This window comes from Mus musculus, chromosome 4 (genome assembly GCF_000001635.26).
Source record: "Mus musculus strain C57BL/6J chromosome 4, GRCm38.p6 C57BL/6J".
Lineage (NCBI taxonomy): Eukaryota > Metazoa > Chordata > Mammalia > Rodentia > Muridae > Mus > Mus musculus.
In genome coordinates this window covers 136,423,345-136,449,225 of record NC_000070.6, presented here as the reverse complement: position 1 = coordinate 136,449,225, position 25,881 = coordinate 136,423,345, and the positions used below count along the sequence as shown (strand labels likewise).

At 49.1% G+C, this 25,881-nt stretch overlaps 1 protein-coding gene across 7 annotated transcripts; it reads right to left on the bottom strand.

Annotated features, from left to right (window-relative positions):
* Window positions 1–4,820: 4,820 nt before the first annotated feature.
* Window positions 4,821–25,704, bottom strand: Htr1d (5-hydroxytryptamine (serotonin) receptor 1D). Of its 7 annotated transcripts, none has more exons than NM_001285482.1 (3): window positions 25,451–25,702; window positions 25,097–25,254; window positions 4,825–7,479 (listed from the first exon to the last, which is right to left on the bottom strand). In NM_001285482.1, exon 3 carries the CDS (start codon window positions 6,762–6,764, stop codon window positions 5,640–5,642), a length of 1,125 nt encoding a protein of 374 aa, NP_001272411.1. In that variant the 5' UTR covers window positions 6,765–7,479; window positions 25,097–25,254; window positions 25,451–25,702; the 3' UTR covers window positions 4,825–5,639. The 7 variants fall into 7 exon arrangements, with proteins under 7 accessions (XP_006538641.1, XP_017175475.1, XP_006538640.1 ...); NM_001285483.1 differs by having other exon boundaries at window positions 25,629–25,702; XM_006538578.2 differs by lacking the exon at window positions 25,097–25,254 and having other exon boundaries at window positions 4,821–7,479; window positions 25,629–25,704.
* Between the last annotated feature and the right edge of the window lie 177 nt (window positions 25,705–25,881).

The following is a 25,881-nucleotide window of genomic DNA, read 5'->3' as shown; positions in this document are numbered from 1 at the left end:
TCAGTCTGGAGGCTGAGCTAGGACAAGCTAAGTCACCAGATCCAATTTGACCCCTTGGAGATACTGGGTTGACTGGCTTCCTTGCCAGCCATCCCATCTGAGCTATGGCCTCCCATCTGACCCAGTCCCCCTTGACACCGATTGTCATACTAGGTCAGGTTCCCAAACGGAAGCAGTTACCATCTCCCCAAAATTTAAAGACAAGACTTTGAGCAGAAACAGGATTCCATTTGTCCACCAACCACTCATTCATTCAACCATGAATTTATTGAACACCTACTATACACAGACCCTGTGGCATACTGGTCAAAGAGAGAACACAGCAAATAAGAACATCGTCTTCAAGCCGACACCAGAGGGGAGGGACAGGCAGTAAGCAAGGACTAATGCTTAAGTGTGATCACTGGAAGCAAGCGTAATGAAAACATAAACCCAGGAGCCAGGCTTGGCAGCCTGGTTTGTAATCCCAGCACTGGGAAGACTGAGGCAGGAGGATCTCAAGTTCAAGTCCAGCCTAAGCCATGTAGGGAGGAGACCTGTTTCAAAAGTCTAATGATGGCGTCTGAAGAGTTGACTCCTAGGTTAAGAGTACTTGCTGCTCTTCCAAAAGATCTGGGTTCAGTTCCCAGCACCTACATGGCAGCTGAGAGTTGTCCATCATCCCAGTTCCAGGGGTTCTGATGCCTCTTCTGACCTCCATGAGCCCTGCACACACATAGGGTACATACATACACACATGCAAACACTCATACACACACACTGATACACAGAGAATAAAGTAAAACTTTCTTTTTTGTTTTTGTTTTTGTTTTTGTTTTTTGAGACAGGGTTTCTCTGTATAGCCCTGGCTGTCCTGGAACTCACTCTGTAGACCAGGCTGGCCTCGAACTCAGAAATCCACCTGCCTCTGCCTCCCAAGTGCTAGGATTAAAGGCATGCGCCACCACCGCCCGGCGTAAAACTTTTTTTTAAGTCCATATTAGAAGTTGGTAAGATAAAAGCCAACCTGGTAAAAGCCAAAGCCTTGGAGACATGAGTTCAGTCCATGAAAACCCATATAAAGGTGGAAAAGGGGGACCAAGCCTCCAAAAATGTCCACTGACTTCATATGCACGCTACAGCACGGGCCCACGCCTGCCTACGCACACATCATGGGCATACACACAAGAATAATGGCTATTTCTGGTTTTCTTTTCTTCCCTTTCTTCTTCTTCTTCTTCTTCTTCTTCTTCTTCTTCTTCTTCTTCTTCTTCTTCTTCTTCTTCTTCTTCTTCTTCTTCTTCTTCTTCTTTTTTTTTTTTGAGACAGGGTTTCTCTGTATAGCCCTGGCTGTCCTGGAACTCACTTTGTAGACCAGGCTGGCCTTGAACTCAGAAATCTGCCTGTCTCTGCCTCCTGAGTGAATAATGGCTATTTCTAAAGCTGATTATAATGATGCCAAAGAAGGGGCAGAGATGAACTGGGCAGATGGGGCAGCCACTCTTTTTAAATAGAATCTGCAAACTAGCCTTTGAGCTGCCTGCCGCCTGTTGGTCAACAACTCAGAGTGTTTATTTACATGTCTCTGTTCATGACACAATGGCAGAGACCAGAGTGTGTCAGAGAGCTGGAGACAGTCACTCTCTGGCCCCTTTACAAAGCTTCGTCACTGCAAGGAAACACTACGCCATGCCCACTAGAATAGAAGGAAACACTACGTCATGCCCACTAGAATGGCGCCACTAAAAAAGACAGATAGTTACAGGAGCCACAGAATGTGGACCGAGTGGAACCCTTACGTGGCGCTCCTGGGAAGGGAAACAGGGTTGTGGCCACTCTGGGAAACCGTGGTTGGTTTACAGGAGGCTAAACGCAGCTGTCACATGACAGGTCGAGTCCACATTGGGAAGAGAGGCCCCTTGGTCATGCAAACATTATATGCCCCAGTACAGGGGAATGCCAGGGCCAAGTAGTGGGAGTGAGTGGGTAGGGGAGCAGGGAGGGAGGAGGGTATAGGGAACTTTCGGGATAGCATTTGAAATGTATATAAAGAAAATATCTAATAAAAAATTGGAAAAAGAAAAAAAAGAAGGCAGCCTCCAAGATCACCCACAGTAGGATTCTGGTCTTGATTTTTGGTTGGTTTGTCTGTTTTGTTACAGGGTCTACCCTTGTAGTCTTGGCTGGCCTAGAACTAGCTGTATAGACCAAGTTGGTCTCAAAGTCACAGAGACCCACCAGCCTCTGTTTCTAGAGTACAAGGATTGAAGACATATATATACCATGCCAGGATATTTTGTTTTGTTTGAGACATGGTCTTGCTGTGTAGCCTCGACTAGCCTCATATTGCAACATAGCCCAACTCAGCCTCAAAGGTACAGGAATCCCCCTGCCTCAGCTTCCTGAGAGTTTGGGTCACAGGCACGCTTCAACAAGCAGCAGGATTCCACTTTATATGAAAAGTTCAGCAGCGAAAAGTCTTCAGGGCAGAGCAATTGAGATGGCTCAGTGGGTCAAGGTGCATGCTACCAAGCCTGAAACCACTTAAATACCATCCCCAGGACCCATATGGTAGAAGGAGAAAAATGTCTCCCACAACTTGTTCTCTGACCTCCATACATGCCCTGTAGCTTGTACAAACACACACACACACACACACACACACAAATTAAATATATATATATGTATATATATATATTTAAAGGCCTGGTGATGGTGGCACATGCTTTTAATCCCAGCCCTTGGGAGGCAGAGGCAGGCGGATCTCTGTGAGTTCTAGGCCAGCCAGGGGTACACAGAGAAACCCTGTCTCAAAGACAAAAAATAAAAATAAAAATAAATTACCTGACAGAAAGTAGATGTGTATTTAGCAAGAAGAGGTTTCTTTATGTGGGAGGGGTGGGGAGTGAAAGTGGTTGCTCTTGTGTGTGCTTTATTTCTTTTGCCTTGAGACAGTCTTCCTATGTAGCTCTGGCTGTCCTGAAACTCACTGAGTAGACCAGGCTCATGACAGAGATCTGCCTGCCTCTGTCTCCTGAGTGCAAGGATTGAAAATTTAAAGGTATATGCTACCCCGCCCTGGCTTGAGCCAACCTGAGGTTCAAAGTCACCCTGAACAACACAGTGAACCCTTGTCACAAAACAGACTCCCAGCTCTTCTTATCTGATTCGGTGGACATGAGACCAGGGATCCAGGGTCAGCAAGCTCGTGGAGTCCAGGAACTGAACTGTAACAACACATCTAGAACAATCTTCTATTTCTGGGTTGCCCTTCTCTCCTTCCCAGCCTTCCTGACATCTGGCTCTCACTCCTCTCCCTGTGGCTGAGGCCTCATGGAATACCAGAAGCTCTGTTGCTGTCTTACCTGGGACCATGTGCCCTGCCTTCCTCTGCGTCCCCTGTCTTCTCCCCACACCTCAGCACGTCATCCCTCCAGGGCTCATCGTTATGAAGCTGTCTCTTAACAAGGCCCTCCTCTGATCACAGCCATATTTCTTTCTTACACTTGTAAGACAAGGAGGAAGAGAACAAGTGAAAAGAGACATGGAGCGCAACAAGAGAAAAGAGACACGGAGTGCACGAGGGGGCGGAGGGTGGGGGTGGTGGGACACAGAGCGTACCGGGGTACTTTAGAGGATCTGTTACTACTACTACTGTTGTTTTGTTGAGTAAATCAATTCTTGGATCTCCAAATTGTAGGGACTTTTGTTTTGTTTTGTTTTTTGGGTTTTTCAAGGCAGGGTTTCTCTATGTAGCCCTGGCTGTCCCGGAACTCACTCTGTAGACCAGGCTGGCCTCGAACTCAGAAATCCACCTGCCTCTACCTCCCAAGTACTGGGATTAAAGGCGTGCACCACCACACCCGGCTGGTAGGGACTTTTGTGTCCAGTGCTGTGTTAATCTTTATGACACAGTAATTATCATCTCCACTTTATACTTCCGGGAACATGAGGGATTCAGAAAAGAGCACACAGTTAAGGAACTGACAGCGCCTGCATTTGAACCTAAGGATCCCGTTCTCGGTTTCTCTCGTTTTGTTTCTTTTGTTTAGTGCTGAGAGCCAAACCCAGTACCATGCTAGCTAAGCACACTCTCACTGAGCTGCGTTCCGAGACCCCAGCCCCAGCTCTTGAGGGGCTTTTGTTTTTTTGTTTTTCCTAACATCTCTGAAATCTATTTTTGTGTATATATAAATGTGTGCATGTGCAGGCATCAGAAGACAGCTTGTGGGAGATAGTTCTCCCTACCATGTGGGTCCTGGGAATCAAGCTCAGGTCATCATCAGGCTTGGTGGTATCTTGGAGCCATCTTGCCACCAGGCCCAGTTTCTCAGTTTTCAATTGTCACTTTATCCACAATTAGGAGGCTCAAGTTTTTTGCAAATGTTATGATAATCATATGCAAATGACATGCAAATGAAGGTCACGGGTCCTGGTGTGAGGTGGGTGCTCAGTGGATGTTGTAAACCAGAGTTAAGTTGAAAGTCTGTACTTCCGGGTGGAAGGGGCGGGGTGGGGAGCAGTGGGAGGAGAGAATCCATCCCTGGAACCTGTGTAAAAAGCTGGATATTGCCCTGCGAGTGTGCATGCCTGTGTGGCTGCATTCTTAACACTTCTGTGATGAGATAGGAGGTGGAAACAGAGACCATCCCTGGAGCTTGTGGACTAACTAGCTTAGAATATACAAGGCAGGGGTGGAGACAAGGGAGACCCTGCTTCAAAAAAGGTGTAAGGAAAGGACTGACACTAGAGGTGTGGCAAGCCACACAGCCTTACACACTCATCATATGCACACATACGGGGCAATCGGCAAATGCATAATCTTGTAAAGACTTCACTGCTCGCTGTGTCTCATGCGGTTTATTTGGTAACGCTCAACATCTTAAGAACTCCAAGGACAAGGGTTGTAAAAAAGAATAATTCAGGGGAAAAAAATCAAAAAAGGCAGAATAGGGTGTCCCATTCAAAGCCTCGAGTGTCCCGTACCGGTCAGTCTTCTTGAGCGGCAGGATGGTGGGTTTTAACTTCGGAACATTGCGTAATAGAGACAGAGGGAAGAATGAAGGATGCAGAGCTGATCTGGTCCCAAGTATACCTCTCTCCTGCTGCCTCTTTCTGACTTTCTCTCCATCTACGCTGGGCCACTGATACCACTTTCCTTATGGACAGCCAGGACCCAGTGGAAACAATTCCTGGGTGTTATCTTCTAATCAATGAGCTCCAGGAGATGACAACCCCTCCTTTCTAACTCCAAATTCTTTTTTAATTCAAGTCAGTAATCACACCCATTCTCAAAAACTCTGTAAAATCCCAGGTAGACCAGAAGGCCTTCCCTCCAAGCCTGCTAGAGAGAAAGACATTTTCTCACCTGGGTCCTACAGTTATATTTCTTCCAACCCAGAGAACCATGAGAATATTATGTTAAGGGATGCTGTCAGTCCTGTCTCCCCTTTACACAACACAGTGACCTAGCTTTAGATGATTCAGGGGTCTGGAGGATGCTGGCAATCAAACACAGAACAAATCTATTAATTTAAGCCAAAGACCCAAGATAGCACAAATCAACCCGGGTCTCAGAGAAATGGCAGTAATTTTTAAAAAGGCAACCCCAGTGGGGTTACAGGACATAACAGGCAAACAAGAGTCACCCCCAAATCCGACTATGAGATCTTCCGGAAATGGACGACTTTCTGAAACGCTTGTCGAAAGTCTTCGTTGAACACAGTGTAGATGACGGGGTTAATGAGAGAGTTTAAATAACCTAGCCACGTGAAGAAGTCAAAGAGGGCCGGGTGGATCCAACAAGAGTCCCTGCAGATGGGGAGGACCAATGATACTACAAAGAAAGGCAACCAGCAGATGATAAAGGCCCCCAGAATGATGCCCAGGGTCTTAGTGGCTTTCCTTTCTCGGGCTGCAGAGATCCTCTTGCGTTCTAGGATGCTATCAGCAAGCTTGATTTTCACCTGGTTGAAAAAGAGAGGGGAGCCAACTGTGTGTGTGTGGCTCTCATGGAGGCTGGGGTTGAGCGAGCAGAGCGAAGAGCCAGCAGAGCCTGTGATAAGCTGTGCCGTGGTGAAGCGCTTCCCGTAGAGGGAGGGTGGGTTCAGGATTCGACTCCGGGCGGCCACGTATATGCGGCCATACAGGATAATGAGCAAGATGGATGGGATATAGAAGGCGCCACAGGTCGAGTAGATGGTGTAAGAAATCTGAGATGTGTTCACCAGGCAGTCGGACATCTCCTCGTGAGCCGTGGCCTGCCGCCAGAAGAGTGGAGGGATGGAGATACAAATAGAGATGATCCAGACGGCCGCAATCATGGCTGCTGCGTGGCCTGCGGTTCGACGCTTGCTGTACTCCAGGGCATCGGTGATGGCCCAGTATCTGTCCAGAGCAATGACACAGAGATGCAAGATGGAGGCCGTGCAGCACGTGATGTCAGAAGACACCCAGATGTCACACAGGATCTGGCCAAAGTTCCAGGTGCGGGTGGTGGTGTAGGCTATGCTGATGGGCATGACCAAGATAGAAACCAGGAGGTCCGTGGTGGCCAAGGAGCCAATGAGATAATTGGCTGGGGTGTGGAGCTTCTTGGTGAGTAGAATGGTGGTAAGGACGAAGGCATTGGAGAGGACAGTGGCCAGTGTGATGACGGACAGCACCACCACGAGCGAGATTCTGAGAGCCTGCAGGACCTCTGGGTCCCAAGCCCCTGTCACATTCAGGGATCTGTTGGAGGCCTCCTGAGGAAGGCCTTCTAGGGACTGGTTTGGAGGAGACATGCTCAGTGCTCGTCTCTTCCCACAGACTTCTACACACACGGCTCGCTCCTTCACCGCAGTCCGATCCACAGAGCAAGGTCATCCTTTGGCTTCACAACTGTGAAGGCCGTATACATCAGGACGGAGCACAGAAAAAAAAAAAACAAAAAACAAAACAAAACAAAAAAACTAAAACTCAAGACGTGGGCAGGGAAGAACACCACAACCACGGCTAGCTGCTTCCGGAAGCAGATAAACCCCAAGGCATCTTGGGTTTCTGGGACTCCTCCTGGCAGATGGTCCAGCCCAGTGGACACATGATAAGTTTGTTAGATAATTACCAAGGTCTCACAGGAGGATGGGCAGGATTCTGGGGTTCTCGCCTTTGACACTCTACTGCTTTTCAAAACATAAGACGTCAACATATTTAACGAAAACTTCGTTTCCCTGTTCATACTTGGAGAAGACTCTGGATATCAGGTCAGTTCCAGAGAGCTTTTAAAGCCAGAGACAAAAAGAAACAGCTGATTCAGAGGTGCGCCACCAGGAGCTGCCTTTTCCCAGGCCCCTGCCGACACATCATGAGTGTTCAGCGTTGGTTCTGTCCTGCTGACGGCTTTGCGTCTGACCAGACAAAACATTCCCGTGACCAAGACTCAAAGAATGCATGAGCTAGAAGGAGGCAAAACAAATGGGTCACCGCTGGTTCACCGAGCTGTGCTTGGAAGCTCTGAGGCTTGAGAAAGAAAAAGGAGAGAAAAAAAAGTAGTTAGAATCAAGAAAGTATTCGGAAAGCTGCGAAGGTAGGATGCAAATGATAGTGCTTTAGCTGCCCCTGGTCCTGTGAATCCTGGTGCCTGACTTTCTGAGATCAAGAACATCACGGTGGTGGTGTGCCCCACCCACACAATTCCCAGAGGGGACAGAGTGTCCTAGCTTTTGGAAGTATCACAGTTTTGTTCCAAGCACATGAAGTCAGCGCTGTAAACTGAATCAGAAAGCGTCTCTCTACACGCAGCCATGACAGCTAAGCCAAACCAAACCAGGCCTGGGAGGAAGCAAAGGTTTCCAGAAAGAACCCCATATTGTCTCACATTGTCTGACAGTTCAGGGTGACAGATTTCCATTCATCAGAACACTCCAAATTTCCTAGAGTCAGCACAAGTGACTTGTGGGAGAGGTAGGAAAGGAACCGTGGTCCTTTTGTATTAAGGCATAGTCTCATGTAGCCCAGATTAGCCTTAAATTCACTTTCCTGTCTAGGAAAACTTTAGACTCTTGATCCTCCTGACTCAACTTTCTGAATTTTGGGATTGAAGATTTTTATGCTGGGTTCTGAATGATTCTTAAAACAAGACAGAAATAGTCAGGCAGTGGTGGTACACGCCTTTAATCCCAGCACTTGGGAGGCAGAGGCAGGCAGATTTCTGAGTTTGAGGCCAGCCTGGTCTACAAAGTGAGTTCCAGGATAGCCAGGGCTACACAGAGAAACCCTGTCTCAAAAAACCAAAACAAACAAACAAACAAACAAACAAACAAAACGAGACAAAACCTACAGCAAGCCACAAATAGGCATACGTTTTTAATCCCAGCACTCAGGAGGCAGAGACAGGTGGATTTCTGTGCGTTAGAGGCCAACTTGGTAACATAAAGTTCTAGGCTACATAGTAAGAACCTGTCTCAAAAAGAAAAAAAAAATAGCAAAGCAAAAAGCCCTACAACAAAACATTTCTTATTAAGTAAAGAAGGTAACCGCTACATTTTAAATTCTTGGACATTTTTCATGATAGAAATTCACCTCTAGAAAAAGAATTGAACTTCATAAATGGAAACTGGATTTTGCCCCCCCCCCCCCGGATTAGTTGTTTTGTTTTGAAAGTTTACTTTTTATTTGTATTTATTTGTTTTTAATATAAATATATATATATTATTTGTTTGTTTTAAATATATATGTGCACGCACACACATATATTGAAGCTGTCTTCAAACACATCAGAAGAGGGCATCAGATCCCATTGTAGATGGTTGTGAGCCACCTGTGGTTGCTGGGAATTGAACTCAGGACCTCTGGAAGAGCAGCCAGTGCTCTTAACCACTGAGCCATCTCTCCATTCCCTGCCCTATTTTCATCTCCCATCTCACTGTAAGAGCTACTGAATGTGTGTGTGTTTTTAAGGACTGTGGTTTTTTTTTTAAAGATTTATTTATTATTATTATTATTATTATTATTATACATAAGTACACTGCAGCTGACTTCAGACGTGCCAGAAAAGGGCATCAGATCTCATTACGGGTGGTTGTGAGCCACCATGTGGTTGCTAAAATTTGAACTCAGGACCTTCGGAAGAGCAGTCAGTGTTCTTACCCACTGAGCCATCTCCCCAGTCCAGCTACTGAATGTTTTTATGTATTCTGACATGTGTGACTAGTCTACACAGTGAGTCCCAGGATAACCAGGACTATATAATGAGATCCTGTCTCAAAAACCAAAACAACATCTGGGCAGTAGTGGCACATACTATCTTCCCAGTGGTTTTGCAGGTGGAGGTAGGAAGATTAGGTGTTCAAAGCCAGCCTCAGTTATATCGAAAGTTTGAGGTCAGCCTAGGTTATATGAGACCCTACCTCCAAGAAAGGAAGGAAGGAAGGAAAGAAAGAGGAAGAGAGGGAGAGAAGGAGAGAAGAAATCAGCCTAGGTTATATGAGAACCTATCATCAAGGAAGAAAGGAAGGAAGGAAGGAAGGAAGGAAGGAAGGAAGGAAGGAAGGAAGGAAGGAAGGAAGGAAGGAAGGAAGGAAGGAAAGAAAAAACCTCTAGAACCTAGCCCCAAATATAAGACATCATTATCATCATCATTATTGAGACAGGTCTTACTGTGTAGCCCTGGCTGGCCTGGAACTCATACAATAATAGACCAAGTGGACCTAAACTCAACAGAGATCATCCAGCCTCAGGCCCTTCTTCTTTCTAAAGAGTCTTTAACTGAGTCATGAAACCTACAATTTTTAATCCCATCTGATTAGCCTGTGAGCAGCCGAGACGGTACAAGTGTCAAGTGTCACCTTCTGAGAATAAAGGGAAAGTTGGAGGTGCCCGTAGCACAGCCTGCTGGATTACAGGCACACCCAGCCTGTTATTGTTGTTGTTAATGGCATTCTTGCCATGTTACAGGCTCTGAGCCAGCCCAGTCACCAAACCTGTCCAGTGAGAGATATATCCTCCAACTTAAGGAATTGGCCAGTGGGTGTTCAGAGAGGTGACATCACCCAGCTGGAGGTAGAAGAATTGAGTCCAGAGTTCTCCAACTCTCTACCTTTGTTCAAATTTTGCAACTCAGGAAGAAAAGCCTGAAGGTATAGGTACGGCCCCAGGGATAATAAATAACAAACAACTCTCCTGTCCCCTCCTACCCCCTCTTGCCCCAGGCTCCATTCCAAGTCTGCAGCTGCCTTCCTTTTCCTTTGGCTCACACAGAAGATGTGAAGTCAGATTGAATCCTTGGGAAGTTTCTTGCCTGCAGACAGCCTAGGTGGGCTTGCTACTGTTCTGTCCCACAGCACGCTAGTGTGCCTGTTCCACAAAGGGTGGGCTCCAGACATTCCAGTCACCTCCCTGCAGGAAGAGCCCGGGGCTGGGAAGGCTGAGAGGCTGGTAGGAGGGCAAGCCCTCAGCGACATCTTGGGAAGAGGGACAGGGACAAAGGAGATAGCCTTGGTCAGGGGCTTGCACTGGAACTTGTAAAGGAAGTGACATCATTTTAGAAGCTTCCTGAACCGAGTTAGGAGACTTGTCCCTGATCCTTTACCTTTGGAGGCCTGGACTACAGATCCACAAATAGCTGCCTTTCTCAGTAACACCTCAGATAACAAAATAGAACCATAAATAAAAATGACCATTTCATTGTGCTCTCACCCAGGAGGTGAGACAACATTTTTTTTTTCTGAGTCAAGGTTCCTCTGTGTAGCCCTGGTTGTCCTAAAACTTGCTCTGTAGACCAGACTGGCCACAGAGATTTCCCGCCTTTGCCTCCAGAGTGCTGAAATTAAAGGTGGTCCTCACCTCTGTCCAGCTAAAATTTTTAATCTGATCAAATTAGCGTATGAGAAGGTGAGCCAATACAAGTGTCACCCTCTGAGAATAAAGGGAAACTTGGAGGTGCCCGTAGCACAGCGTTTGCACTGTCTCAGGACATGAACGACGTGAGGACCCCATGAGAACCTGTGCTCCCATCCCTCTATGTGGCCGACGGGTAGACAGAGACACTTCCGTGTTCATGGGCTGATGAGAAATGATTGGTGTGGGTGGTCCCAAAGGTAAGAGCAAACCTCCAGAAACTAACGAACTGTCCCTCAATGGCAGGACCTGAACACTACACCACAGAGCTCTATAGTGGTCTATTTTTCATTTCATTTTATTGGGTGTGGGTGTGGGTGTGGGTGTGCATGCGCATGTGTGCATGCATGGATAGTGTGTTGGGGATTGAACCAATGCCCTCATGCATTGCTATGCAAGCAGCCTACCACTAGGCTAACTCTCCAGATCTATTTCCTGTGTGTATGCTCATGGAGGTCAGAGGTCAACCTAGAGTGTCATTTCTCAGGTGCTATCCACTCCATTTTACCGCACCCTCTTTCTTTCTTAGACATCGTCTCCTGGCCTGGAGCTTACCAAGTCATATAGCTTAGCTTGCCAGAGAAGCCCAGGGGTCTTCCAGTCTCTGCTTTCCCAACGCTGAGGTTAGAAGCATGAACGGGCCATGTGAGGCTTCTTTGTCTATGAAACACTTCATCAGTTCTTTCTTTCTTTCTTTCTTTCTTTCTTTCTTTCTTTCTTTCTTTCTTTCTTTCTTTCTTTCTTTCTTTCTTTCTTTCTATTAATCTCATGTAGTTTCATCTGATCTTGAACTCAATACGTTGCTTGAACCTCTGATCCTTCCTGCCCTCGCCTCCTAAATGCTGGGATTACAAGTGATTGATGCAACCCCAGCGTACACAGTGCTGGAGATCAAACCCAGGGCTCAGGGTGTGGTAGCTGGGCATTCCACCAACTGAGCTGCACCTAAGTCCTTTTATTCTTCAGTCTGCACACACACATATGTATATATACATACACACACACACACACACACACACACACACACACACACACTACTTTGTAGGGAATAATACATTTGTAAACAAAATAAAAAGGTCTGAAGGAGAGAAGAATCAACAGAGAAAAAAGCTGAGAGAGAGAGACAGACAGAGAGACAGAGACAGAGAGACAGAGAGACAGAGAGACAGAGAGACAGAGAGACAGAGAGACAGAGAGACAGAGACAGAGACAGAGAGAGCAGAGCCTGGGGAGAGAAGCAAGGGGCCCCATCCTTGGATGTCTGAGTGACCTCCTACCATGAACCTTCACTTCAATCTTCTCTCAGCTGAGTCGACTCAAACGGGCCCAGCCGGCCCTGAAAAGTCGAACAAGACAGATTTCCAGCTCTTCCCACCAAACAGCCCCCATTTTCAGCTCTCTCCAACCCAACGGTCCCCTTTCCTCCCGGCCCCTCCTCGTTTGTCAATCAGAACACCACTACTTTTCTCCCAGACTCTTCCTAGGTTTCAACAAAGTCAGGACACCCTTGGCAGAGAAACTGGCACATAGCAGGGGTCCTCCCTCTACCCCTGAACCTAAGCTTCCTGCCCTGGGCTCAGAGAAGATCAGTCTCTGCTTCTATCCGAAGAGTCTTTAACTGAGTCATGAAACCTACCAGAAACAAAGCGGACTAATGGCTCCGAAGAAGCCAGTCTCAGCCTTTTAGAGGGGGAAAAAAAAAATCCAGGGCTTTCTGATCAAAGATTTGTTGCAGTAGAATAAATCCCCCACAGAGGAATTCATGTCTGCATTCTCTGTAGGAGCAGCGTGGTACGGATGAGTGAGCCCTGGACAGGGGGATAGCGCTCCACAAATCTGAGCACTTTCCATTTTATAAAAGGCCTCCACAGCTGTTATCTGCTTCCACTCTCTATCCTGGGAGGGACTGCCCACAGTCAGAGCCCTTCTCTACCGCAAAATCAAGGTAGCATGCATACTTCCTGGAGACGAAGTGAGGGTTAAATGTAATGTGTGTGATATAGACAGGAAAATCTTTCCATAACTTATGGCTCTGTGTGTGTGTGTGTGTGAACACATGAGTGCTAATTTTAAACTTTAATCAGTGTCTTCAGGTACAAATAAATCGGTTTCAAGGTCCAACCACTCAAATTATAAAAGCTGGAAAATGGGGCTGGAGAGACAGCTCAGCAGTTAAGAGCACTTGCTGCTCTTGCAGAGGACTCTACTGAGCAACACAGCTCTCATATCAGGCAGCTCACAACTGTGACTCCAGCTCCAGAGGATCTGACAGTTCTGGCTTCTCCAGGCACCTGCACTCATGCACAAAATTAAAGAATAAAAATCTTAAAAGTCTGGAAAAAAAAAGTCAGACATGGTGTAACGGTTTGTATATGCTCAGCCCAAGGAGTGGCACAATTAGAAGGTGTGGTCCTGTTGGAGTAGGTGTGGCCCTGTTGGAGTAGGTGTGGCCCTGTTGGAGTAGGTGTGTCACTGTGGGTGTGGGCTTTAAGACCCTCACCCTAGCTGCCTGGAAGCCAGTAATCTGCTAGCAAGCAGCCTGCAGATGAGGATGTAGAACTCTCAGCTCCTCCTGCGCCATACCTGCCTGGATGCTGCCATGTTCCTGCCTTGATGATAATGGACTGAACCTCTGAACCTGTAAGCCAGCCCCAATGAAATGTTGTCCTTATAAGAGTTGCCTTGGTCATGGTGTCTGTTCACAGAAGAAAAACCCAAACTAAGACACATGGTCACACGGCCCTTTAGCTCTAGCACTCAGGAAGCAGAGGCAGGCAGATCTCTGTGATTTTGAGGTCAGCCTGGTCTACACAGTGAGTTACAAGACAGCCATGGCTCTGTAGAGAAATCCTGTTTCAAAAAAAAAAAAAATCTGGAAAATGTAGGAGAAGGTAAACACTTTTCTTTCTTCCCTTCCTTCCTTCCCTCCTTCCTTCCTTCCTTTCTTTAAGACACAGTGTCTTAGCTGGGCGTAGTGGTGCATGCCTTTGAATCCAGCACTCTTTGTGAGTTCAAGGCCAGCCTGGTCTACATAGTGAGTTCCAGGACAGCCAGAGCTTCATAGTGAGACCCTGTCTGGAAAAATAACGACAACAAAAAGATAGTGTCCTGCATTCTTTTTTTTTTTTTTTTTTCTGAGACAGGGTTTCTCTGTGTAGCCTTGGCTGTCCTAGAACTCACTTTGTAGACCAGGGTGGCCTCGAACTCAGAGATCCACCTGCCTCTGCCTCCCAAGTGCTGGGATTAAAGGCATGCGCCACCACTGTTCTGCTAGAGTGTCAATCTTAAAAAGGGAGGGGCCTCTGAGGGTTTTGTTTCTAGAGCTGTAAAAATTCACCAGGCCACACAGTTGGGTTTGGGGAAGATCCGCTTGTATATCTCCCCAAACTAGCGAAAAAATAGTGGTTAGATGCCAAGTGACCTAAAGAGGGCCGGAGGCTCCAGCTGTCTGTCATGGGCAGACCTCAGGCTTATCAGTTGAACATCTATGTCCAGTTTCTTCAAGTAGAAAATGAAGACAATCTCCACGTGGCTCCCCCACAACTGGAATGGGGGGGATGTCTTTAAAACTATAGCCTGACTGTGGAATCCATTCCCCAATGGGGCTGCCTTGTCTGGCCTTAGTGGGAGAGGTTACACCTAATCCTTCAGAGATTTGATCTACCAGAGTTGGGGGATCCTCAGGTGGGCCCCACCCCCTCAGAGGAGAAGGGAAGGGAGGGTGAGGAAGTCTGAGAGGAGGAGAACAGGAAGCAGGGGGCAGTGTGTTTGGGATGTAAAAGAATAAATTAATTAATTAATTAATAATAGAAGAAAATAATAAAATGAAGACAGACAATAGCATCCCAGCACCATATAGCCACACAGACTATTTGGGGTGTAAAGTGGGGTGTCTAACAAAGGCCCCATCAGTTATAGCCACTGTGGCCCCCTAGTTATCTTTCCACACTTTCCTTACCCAGTGTCAACCCTGGTCCAAAGTATGACATAGAAAGTTCTAGAGAAACAAAACAAAACAATTTCTAAGTTATAAGCTGTGCCCCATTCTGAGCAGCATGATAAAATCTTGCACAGTCCTGTTTAGACTGGCCCAGAGGTGACTCATCCCTTGCCTGGCATAGCCCCACAGCACAGTGTGTGTGTGTGTGTGTGTGTGTGTGTGTGTGTGTGTGTGTGTGTGCTCACTTCTTGCCCATTAAGTCACCCAGGGGCTGTCTCTACTGGGACCAATGTCTGCTCTCACGGCACTCTGTTTAGATGTCCCATATATGGCTGTCACTTAACACGACACTGGTGCCTATGACATTCACCTGGCTCCTCATCGCTTAGGCATTTAGGCGTTATATCATCTTACATCATCACAAACAGGGGAGTGGAAGGGAGAGGTTATAGTCACATAACTTAGAAAATAACTTTCTCTTTTTGAGACCAGGTCTCACCTATGTAGCCCAGGTTAGCTTGAAGCTACACCAGGCTGCCCTTGAACTCACTGAGATCACCCTTCCTTTCCAGAACCTTCTTTTCAGCTAATTATCTGGCCCCTAGCCCCCCACCCCCCAGGGGCTTCCATGGCATTTTTACTGCTCGGTTTAAGGGCCCCACCATGAACAGTCCTTCTGCCTCCAACACATTCTGACTCAGCTTGCTGGCATCTTCCTACTTCAGCAACACACATCTGCCTGCTTTTGTGGCAGGGCTCTCTCCCCCTCTAAACCTCTGTCTCCCTTGTCCTCCTATGCTTGGGAAGTGTCATCTCTTCTGCCCTCTGGCTGTCTCAGTCCTGGTCACCCTTCTGGACTAGACTACTGCATGCTTGAGATGTCTTTCCTAGTCTGCAAGCCCTCGGCAGCCCAGGTGCCCTTCCCCTGACAACCCATCCCTATCTCCACACAAATTCCTCCAGGACAGAGGCTAGGTTGTATTCCACCTAAGACTCTGACAAGAGTTGATGCTGAGGGGGCTGTAGAGACGGCTCAGTGGTTAGACCCTTCACTGGTCTTGTTGAGGACGCAGGTTGAATCCCCAGCATCCGTGTTAGGCACCTCATAACTGCTCATAACTGGAGCTCTAGGGCTCTCTCTGATGCCTCTGTACCTGGGGCACCTGCATTCATGTGCACAGACTCACACACAGACACACAATAAAAATTAACCTTTAAATGTCTGTGTCAGACCCCAAGCAGATGGCTTGAAGAACAGGGTCTGGCAGAGGCAGGGGTCCTCTAGGCTTTAGCTTGGCTCTGCCAGTAACTCCGTGTAACTCTTAAGTCTTGTCCTTATTTGATGCTCAGGTTCTCAAGCTTCAAAAAGATAGTCTTGGACTGAATTAGAGACTCGCCCTGAGGGGTTAAACCTAGGGAACTTCTGTAAATTATAAGTGGAGCCAGGCCACGGTGGCGCATGCCTTTAATCCCAGCACTCGGGAGGCAGAGGCAGGCAGATTTCTGAGTTCGAGGCCAGCCTGGTCTATAGAGTGAGTTCCAGGACAGCCAGGACTACAAAGAGAAACCCTGTCTTGAAAAAAACAAAAAAACCAACCAAACAAACAAACAAAAAATCATAAGTGGCTGGACCTGGAAGCACAGGCCTATAGCCCCAGCAACTCAGGAGGCTGAGGCAGGGGGATTGAAAAAGTTCAGGGTGTGCCTGGATGGCAGAGTGATTTTCAGGCCAGCCTGGGCAACTGAGGGTGACACTGCTTCAAAAGATAAAAGAAGAAAAGAAAGCCGGGTGTGGTGGCGCACGCCTTTAATCCCAGCACTCGGGAGACAGAGGCAGGCAGATTTCTGAGTTCGAGGCCAGCCTGTTCTACAAAGTGAGTTCCAGGACAGCCAGGGCTACACGGAGAAACCCTGTCTCGACAAACAAAACAAAACAAAACAAAACAAAACAAAACAAAACAAAACAAAACAAAACAAAACAAAACAAAACAAAACAGAAGAAGAAGAAAAGAAGCAGGGTGCTAGAGATGTAGCTCAGTGGCAGGGCTCTTGCTTTTGGCAATGCTAGGGTTTGAATTCCAGCAGGGTGCGGTGGGACAGGGCGATGCCAAAGCAAAGCCCACAGTTATCTTCTGCGCCTTACCCTCTGGGAGAGAACGCAGACACTGTAATTTCTAAAAATTCCTCAAGTGCTTCTCCTGTGTGTCCTGCCTGGGGTGACACAGAGATATGGCTATCAATGATGGTTGAAGATCGATAAAATGACCCATACAGGAGAGACCTGTTTTCAGGGCCTTTGAACCAGTTAGGGAGTTCAGTTAGGGAGTTCAAGTTTGCTCTTCTCTGGGTTGTTATGAGCCCTCAACAGGCCAGAGGCCACTGTGAACAAGCCAAAGAGAGGCCTAGAAGCAAGAGCCCTTGCCACTGTGCGTGTGGGAAAGTGGGCAGCGAGATCTTAATGTCACTCTACCTGCCCTTGAGGCAGGACCAGTACACCATTTACAGAAGGAGAGACAGAATGAGAAATGAGTCTCTCAAGGCCATGCCTGGCACAGGTGGATTGAGGGCCTGAGTCAGGAACTCTAGAAGAGTCAGTATTGAGGAAACTGAGCACTTGAAATGGAGACATGGAGATGTGACTTAAGCGTAAAAAACACTGATACACACCTGGAATCCCAGCACTTGTGAGGCTAAAGCAGGAAAACAGAGTTCCAGGCTAACCTAGGCAACACAGTGAGAGCCTGTACATAGATAGGCAGACACACACAGACACACACAGATACACACATAGACACACACACAGACACACAGAGACACACAGACACACACATACACACACACAAACTCTTTGCCCTGCTCCCCACCAGGGACAACAAGGGTGGGACAATGCAGCCCCAGAACAAGTAATTGCAAACAAGGTGCTATCGCCCCCTAGGGGTCACTTCGGTATATTTGTCTTCTGAGAACTGCATTTCTGGCCAGGGAATAGGGCAGCCAGGGAGGCCTCGTGGGTGGCCAACATTAAAAAGAGCTTACCAAGCATTGTGTTGAACGTCTCCTATAGACACTCATTATGTCCAATCACAGTCCTTTCTATTGTCTCCCAGGGGAGGAAACTGTAGCTCAGAAGCACATTCAGAGCTAGGATGAAATTTTTGCACTGGGATTTGGTTTTGTCTGGCTCCACGCTACACCACTCATAAAAGGCGTGAAAGCCCGCCCAGGTCTCCTTTCTCTTCCCACAAAGATTTGGTGGGTGCAGGCCTGAAAACATGCAGGACTCCTTAGCCAGGCCTGGAGGCTCACTCATTCCAGCACTTGGGAGGCTGAGCCAGCTTGAAGTCAGCCTGGGCTGTGTAGCAAGACCTTTATCTAAGAAAAATAAGGAGAAAGGGAGAGAAGTGGGGGGGGGGGAGGAAGGGGGGAGGAGCTTTACTCCTGCTGGGTTTCAGCATGCTCTCCTGGCAGAGCCTTCTCCCACCAGGTCCGTAGGTAGGTAGCCGGTTAACATCTTTGTTCAGCACTTGGCACAGCCCAGAGGAAAGAAGGAAGTGGCATGCATCGCTGTCTCACACTTGGCTGTGCCTGGAGAGGGCCTGACAGCCACCCTGGCTTGCTGCAGGTGAGACTGCCGGGACCAGGCTGCATGGCTCACACTGAACAGTGTGTGAAGGGAAGAGGGGGTGGGGGGTGGGGGGTGGGGGTGGGGTGGAGCGGGGTGCACACAGCGCAGTCATGGCAGCTCTGAGATTTGCAAAAAACCTAAGTGTCAGAGTGGGAACGGCTTTTAGAAACCAATGAGTCCAGCTCCCCGGTGCTGCTGCTAAGGAGACTCAGAAAGGGTGAGGCGCTTCACCCAGTCACCCAGTGGATTACAGGTACAGACCAAGTCCCCAGACACCCAGACTCTCACTTGCAGCGTGAACCTGAGATGAAGGGCAGACAGACTCAGGGGAAGTCCAGCCCTGATGGTGACATATGCTTCTGCTGTCTTCATGCTCCCTGCCCCACCCCCAAGACCTCTTCCATCAACAGCAAATCTTATAGCACAGCCAGGCCAGCTGTACAGGCCTTTTGAACCGCACATCTGGATCTCTAGAGAGCATCCAAGCTCATGGATTGAGCCCTCTCTCCTCTTTGGGGCAGAAGAGAATTTGCTTTCTCTAACATGGGTAAACAAGGCAATAACAACAGAGATCTATTTCCTAGAAACACAAACAGGGAATGGTAGTGTTTTTAAAGGATTCAAGTCCACCAGCCACCATCTGCTCACTGGCACGGGCAAGGTAGCCTATGGAATCACCTAGACTGCTTGTTTCCCAGATCTACTTACTACCTCTGTGATCTTGGAGAAGTTGCTTAGCCTCTCTGAGCCTTTCCCCATTCAATAATTCCCAAGGGCGAGAGCGACCCGCATCTGACACTGATCTTGGGAAACTTACAGTGATGTCTAGAGACACAGTTTCTGTGCCTAGGATGTCCTGAGAGGATGACAGCATATGTGTCAGCAGCCACGGAAAGACAACCTGCTGACACCCCAAGACTCTGAGAGTAGCTTTGAAGCACAGGACTGAAGCTTGGAGAACATTTGCCCCTAGTCACCCCCAAATCCCCTTCACTTCCTGCCATTTACCGTTGCAAAGACCACTTGAACCGACTCCTTCCCCTCCCTTATGTGGACTCACTGAAGCCCCACCTCTGTCTCTTTGGAAAGACAGTGGTTCTTTTGCTTCTCTGAGTGTCTCCACAGGTCACTCCCGCTACCCAGAATGCCTCTTTTATTGTTTAAAATCTTTATTGTATGTGTGTGATGAGTGTGTGGTCCATGTATGTACACATGTGTGTGTACCAGCCAAATGAGGATACAGGGTGTCCTCCCCAAACACTCTCAGTCTCATTCCCTTGAGATGAGGTCTTTCAAGGTCACCATTTAAGTTATGCTGGCTGACCTGTGAGCTCCCAGGATCTGCTTGTCTCTGCTGGATGATCTGTGAGCTCCCAGGGTCTGCCTGTCTCTGCTGGATGATCTGTGAGCTCCCGGGGTCTGCCTGTCTCCTATCCCCAGAGCTAGAGTTACAGGTTACACAGCCATGCTTGGCTTTTTTCACATGGATGCTGGGAACTTGAACTCACTCAGGTCTCCATGCTTGTGCAGCAGCCCCTCTTACCTACTGTGCCCCCCCTCCCTCTCCTCCAAAGAAGGCTTTCTGGAAGTTTCTCTGGACCCCAGAGTAGAACGGATCCCTCCTGCTCTCCATACTAAGTTTCTGATGGAAGATTACATTTGGCCTCCCCGACTGTCCTCAGTTGCTGACTTCTGATGTCCCTGCCAGACTAGGGGTTCTGGAAGGGACTGGCACATGGGTGGTGGAGCCCAGTGTCCTTCTCCAGCTACCTGCAGGGCTCCCTGTTCAACCTCCCCATCACTGAAATGTCCTCTCTCCCCTGTGTGTGTCAGTCTGTCCCTCACGCAGGGCCTGCCTCACTCTGCAATGCAGAGCTTCTGCGTCTCACCTCTCCCCACGAGAAAGGTCGTTCCGAGAGCAGGGACTTGGCTTTGTTCATAGCTAAACATTTTAGAGTTGATACAGACGATCAATAAAAATTTACTCAAAGAGTGTGTGAAAGAATATAGACGATTCTACCCTTCTTAGACCTGTTCCCTCATCGCTAGTAATCTAAATGCCTTGTGGTGAGTCTATCTGACGTCCCTCCCTGTAGGAGCTCAAAACTCAGTCAAAGTCAGGCAGTGGTGGTGCATACCTTTAATCTCAGCAGAGGCAAAGGCAGGTGAGTTTGAGGCCAGCCTGGTCTACAGAGAGAGTTCCAGGACAGCCAGGGCTACACAGAGAAATTGTGTCTCCAAAAAAACCAACCAACCAACCAACCAACCAAAGAAAGAAAGAAACAAACAAATTCAGTCAAGTCCTGTCACTCAGACTACCTCTTGGCTGACCTCCATATTGCTGACCAAACCCTGGGCCTTGTGCCTGCCAGATAAGCATGCCCCGATTGGCCTCAGACCGGACACCCTCATGCCTCTGCCTCCTGAGGCATGGGTTCACAGGTGTGTACCACTAGGACCAACTTCTTACTTAAATGTATTGTTTTTGTTTTCTTTTGGCCAGAGGACAGCTTGAGGTATCCTTCCTCTTTCCACCATGATGTTCCCAGGCCGACAGGCTTGGCAGCAATGCCCACTGAGCCACCCTGTCAGCCCCTCTTGATGCTTTCTGGATTGGGGTGGAACCCAGGGTTTCATGTATTCGAAGCAAGCACTGTGCAGCTGAGCCCCCAGCCCAGCACCCAAACTGGTGCTTTCCCCCTTTCTGCTGTTTCCCCCAGTTATCTCATAAAAAGGAGAAAACAGAGTCCCTCCCCACACACACCATGACTCAACAGCACCATTGATAGCCTTGGTCTCTGTATCTTCCACCCTTCCAGGTTCTGTTCCCTCTCCCCACATATTTGGGACATTCGTTTGTCTTACATTGGACTGCTCTGTCTGCCTAAAGACACAATATCTCTGCTACAGATGCCACTTCCTCTGGAAGCCCTTCCCACCCACTCTCTGAAGAGTCACATGTAGCACAGGCTGGCTTTCAAGTAGCTAATATAGCCAGGAATGATCTTGAACTCCTGTCTCTACCTCCTGAGTGCTGGGACTACAGATGTGCACCATCATGGCCCGTTGTATGCAGCACTAGGGATCAAACCGGGCCCTGTTAGGCTTGCTAGGCAAGCACTCTACCAACCGAGCTATATTCCTAGTCCCCCAATCTCTCTCCTTGATCTCCTGACTTCAAGTCTATTTGTGGCTCCTCCTGTCTATGGCTAGAAGCTCATTGAAGATAATCCCACTCCCTACCCACTCCAGACTGCATCACTTGCAGCCAATCTAGAATAAGTCTGTTTATAGGACCCAAAAGTACCCAAAAGAAATCAGCAGCATTGGGTCCAGGCCTGGCTAGAGGGCTGGCCTAGCATGCACAGGCTCTGAGTTTGACCCCCTCCAAGACCTCACCCCCTACAATAATAATAATAATAATAATAATAATAATAATAATAATAATAAATGTTAGTCTCCCTTTCCCCATGTTCTCTCCCCCCCCTTCTCTCTTTCTCTCTCACTTTTGTTTTTGAGACAGTCTTATTTTGTAGCCCAGGCTAGCCTCAAACTCGAGATCCAACTACCTCTGTGTCCCAAGTGCTGGGATAATAGGTTTGAGTAGCACTCCGGCCTTCTCCACTCTGTGTATAGTACTCCAATAGCCCCTGATCATCCAGGACAAACTCCAAAGCCTCGCCAAGATCTACAAGTCCCCCAACTGTCTGCCTTGACACCATCACCTCTTTGACATCAGCTCCTACCTGCCTCCCCAGTCAGCACACCACTTCACCCACCAACACTCTCCTCCCTTCCGGTGCTACTCCTGAGATTGCTCTGGCCCTTAACACAAGCTGATACTTTCCACTTTATCTGTTTACTGGCGGTCTCTCCATTGCACACCCCCACCGGGCCCACATAACACATAGCTCTGTCGAGCTCATCATTGTGTCCCCGGTAAGCGGTGGCTTCCCAGCCCAAGAGTGCTCTAGGCTGGAGACATCCACCTATGAGTCATGTGCTCAGGGGTGGTATGGAGAGCCCGAGGGAAGGTGAGATCACCCAGGGAAAGAGGGTCTACCATTCGGGGAGGAGGGCCCAGGGCAGCAGGGCACCCAGTGCTGGGCATACGAAGATGAGCCTGCAAAAAAAAAAAAAAAAACAAAAAACAAAAAACAAACAAACAAAAAAAACCAACAAAGAGGAATATGTGGCCACAGTGTTCACTGTGGAGGGGGAGTCAGGGGGATGGGGACACCTTAAATTGGATCTGGCTTCCTGTATGTTGACCTTGGACCCTGTGGGCCTGCTGTGAGCCATCTCAACAAGGAGGGCTCCCTCTCAGGTCTGGGAATGCCAGCCTCAGAACATATTTCTGTCTGTGTTCATATCACCCTTGCCAAAAAGAAACGTTATCCATCCAGAGAGAGAAGGGACCACAGCAGATCCACTCTCTATCAGGGAGATAGTAAAGGCAAAGAGCCATCTTTATATTCCTGGTCCTGTCATCGGATAGAGAAGAGTGGGGGCCCTAGACCCTGCCACTTATACCTACTGGCCTGGACTCCAGCTTCCAATGGAGTCCTGGTCTCTTGAATAAAGCCCACTTTCTGCCAACCAACTGGGAAATATCAGTGATCAAAGCTCAGCTGCCCAAGTGGCCAGCTTGCTGTTGTCATAAAAGGACCATTATAGGAAGGGCTGAGAGTCTAGCCAATGTCACTGGCATGTAGAGGAAAGCACAGACCTGCAACACAAATGCCACTAGAAAACACCATAAGGTGTTCTCAGCCTTCCTGATGCTGCCGCTCTTCAACACAGTTCTTCATGTGGTGGTGACCCTCAACCATAAAATCATTATTTTTTTGTTGCTACTTCATAATTGTAATTTTGCTACTTTTATAAATCATAATGTAAGTATCTGTGTTTTCTGAACTCTTAGGCAACCCGCACCCCCACCCCCGTGAAAAGGTCGGTCGAGTCTCAAAGGGGTTGAGACTCAGAGTTTGAGGACCACTGCCATAAAGCAATTCCCAAGATGAGATCTGAGGTTGCTACTACAAAGCCTGGCGAGGAAGGCCGAGTTCCTGTCTGAGGTCAGATGTAATACTAGGCAGTGATTCCATTTGATTTTGCAAAGCAAACCTGGAGTGTGGTCGTTGTCACTCTCGTTTCATATAGGAGGGAGCCAATGCTCAGAGGACTAAGCAGCTAAGCAAGTAGCCAGGGCTAGTTTGCTAATGTGGCCAGCCTGAGAGTATTAGGATCTTAATCTCTGATGGTCCCCAAACCCAGCGAGTGGGAGCAGGTGGGGGTGGGGGTGGGGGTGGGGGCCGGGCCGGGGGCGTTGAGTATTACATTCTACAAGTACTGAGACTTTGGGCAAGATTTTTGCCACCTTCTTCCCATCTGCAATAAAGCCAATCTCCCTGAGCTCTCTGCAGTTCTGATGTTGCTCGAAAAGCTAGGATTTGCAGAGAACTTTACCGCGTATAAAAAGGCATCCACGGTCTCTCACCCACTCCCACCAATCCGCAGTGAAGGGAAGCGTCCTCTCCATTTGAGAGATGTGCACACTGAGGCTCAGAGAGAAGCAGTGACCTGCCCAAGGTCACAAGCAAGTCAGGGCCCTTTCCAAACCCGAGCTCCAAACTGGACGCTCCTTCAAGTCCCCTCCCGTACTGGCGTCACCCCTGACCTGGCCGGTAGAGGGCTCCCCGATTCCCTAGGCCGTCACCGGGGCCACCTGGGGGTAGACGTTTCACCTCGGGCCGAGGTGGGGGGGCACTCTTGTCCAGTGGGATCTTCCCAGAGCGCGGGACACGGAGGACGCTCTCCCAGGGTCCCGCAGCCTCCCCTGGGGAATCCCTCCACCCACCCCACGATCCAGGGCTTTGGACAACCATCCGGGATGCTCCCTTCGGGCCCCGATGGTCCTTTGGGACCGTCTTTCCGTGCGCTCCTGTCCCGTCCGAGAGGCGCACAGAGGCGGGACGCCAGGTGACCCATCAGGACCCGCCCGGCTAGGCTCAGCCCCGCGAGGCTGCGACGCCCCAAGCTCCCGCGCTTACCAGCTCCCTGCCGGGAGGTACGGAACAACGCCGTGGGCGCCTCGCACCCCTGAGGGCTGCAGCCCGGCCTCCTCCACGACCCCCGCTGAGCTCCGGGCGCCGCCGCCCTCCGCGCCTGCAGCTCGGGCTCCGGGCTCCTGCCCGCGCCCGCCGCTGCTCCGTGCTCTGCTCCCCGGCTCCTCCCCCGCTGGGCTCGCTCCCCACTCGGCCTCCCGCCCACAGCAGGGGAGGCCCGCCCGGAGCCCCTGCCCCAACCCCACGGTAGGAGGACGCAGGGGATGCGGGTGGAGGAGGCCCACCTGTAGGAAGGAATGGACTGTCCGGGGAAAGTGGACCGTGCCTAGACTCCATCCGCGGGTTCCTCACAAGCTGAGTCTCCCGCCCCCTACCTTTAATTTAGCAAGTATTTATCGATCTGCTTTATATCTGCACCGGCTATGCACTGGGCTTAAAACCATTGTGCAACCCCCGCCCCTTGGGGCTCACGTTCTACTGGGGCGGATACGATGTACTTAATGAGATGACAGATGTTTCAGGAGGAAAATAAAGCAAGAAAGGAGGTGGGGAGTGGACAGGGTGGTCGGAGGCGGTGGGAGGGCGGGGGAGGGGAGAAAGTCTCACCGGGAAAGCAGCCTCTCAGGACAGACCGGAGGTAGGAAGCGTCCCGGCCACACACCAGAGGTGGAATGAGTACAGTTTCCTGCTGGGCAAGCAGAGTGATCCCAAAGTTGGGGCAGCAGATATGACCGCCAGCTCCCTTATTCAGCGTTTAGTAGGGGCTGCGGATGTAGAGAGCCAGAAAAAGAAAGAGAGAGAGAGAGAGAGAGAGAGAGAGAGAGAGAGAGAGAGAGAGAGAGAGAGAGAGAGAGCTGAGTTCAAAGACAGGGAGGGCAAAGACTCCTGCTTGACCAGGTTCCTTACAGCTCCGGTGGACCTGGCCTTCCGTGTCCTTGCCCACCCACTGTGTCTCCTTACTGTTTGTATATTCTCATGTCTTGTTATCACCAGCATCCACCAGTAGACTGGTTATGTGTTCTTGATGAATTGACCCTATTAGCATCATGAAGTGACCGCGACTCTTCATCCCTGGTAAAAGTTGTGTCTTTGAGTCTCCTTTGGGGGGGAGTGCATAGGGAGATCCGGAAACACCCACCAGCACCCACACAGCTGTTTGACATCTGGCACACCAGCACACTGAGAACTCAGCAGCTATTCCACGCCTTGCTTGCAGCGTCCTTCCGTGTCCTTCTATTTGCGCCAAACTCTCTGCCCACCTGGCCCTCCCCTTCCGCCCCCACCCCTTGCTCTCCTGGTCTGTCATTTGTGATTGGCTTGGAGCCTCCATCTCTCTCAGTCTCTCTTTTTTGGAAGGCTGTGATCAATGGTCATTAATAATGCAGAGGTTC

Excerpts from the sequence above, each read along its gene's own strand:
- Htr1d (XM_006538578.2), bottom strand. The coding sequence starts at position 6,764 with ATGTCTCCTCCAAACCAGTCCCTAGAAGGCCTTCCTCAGGAGGCCTCC.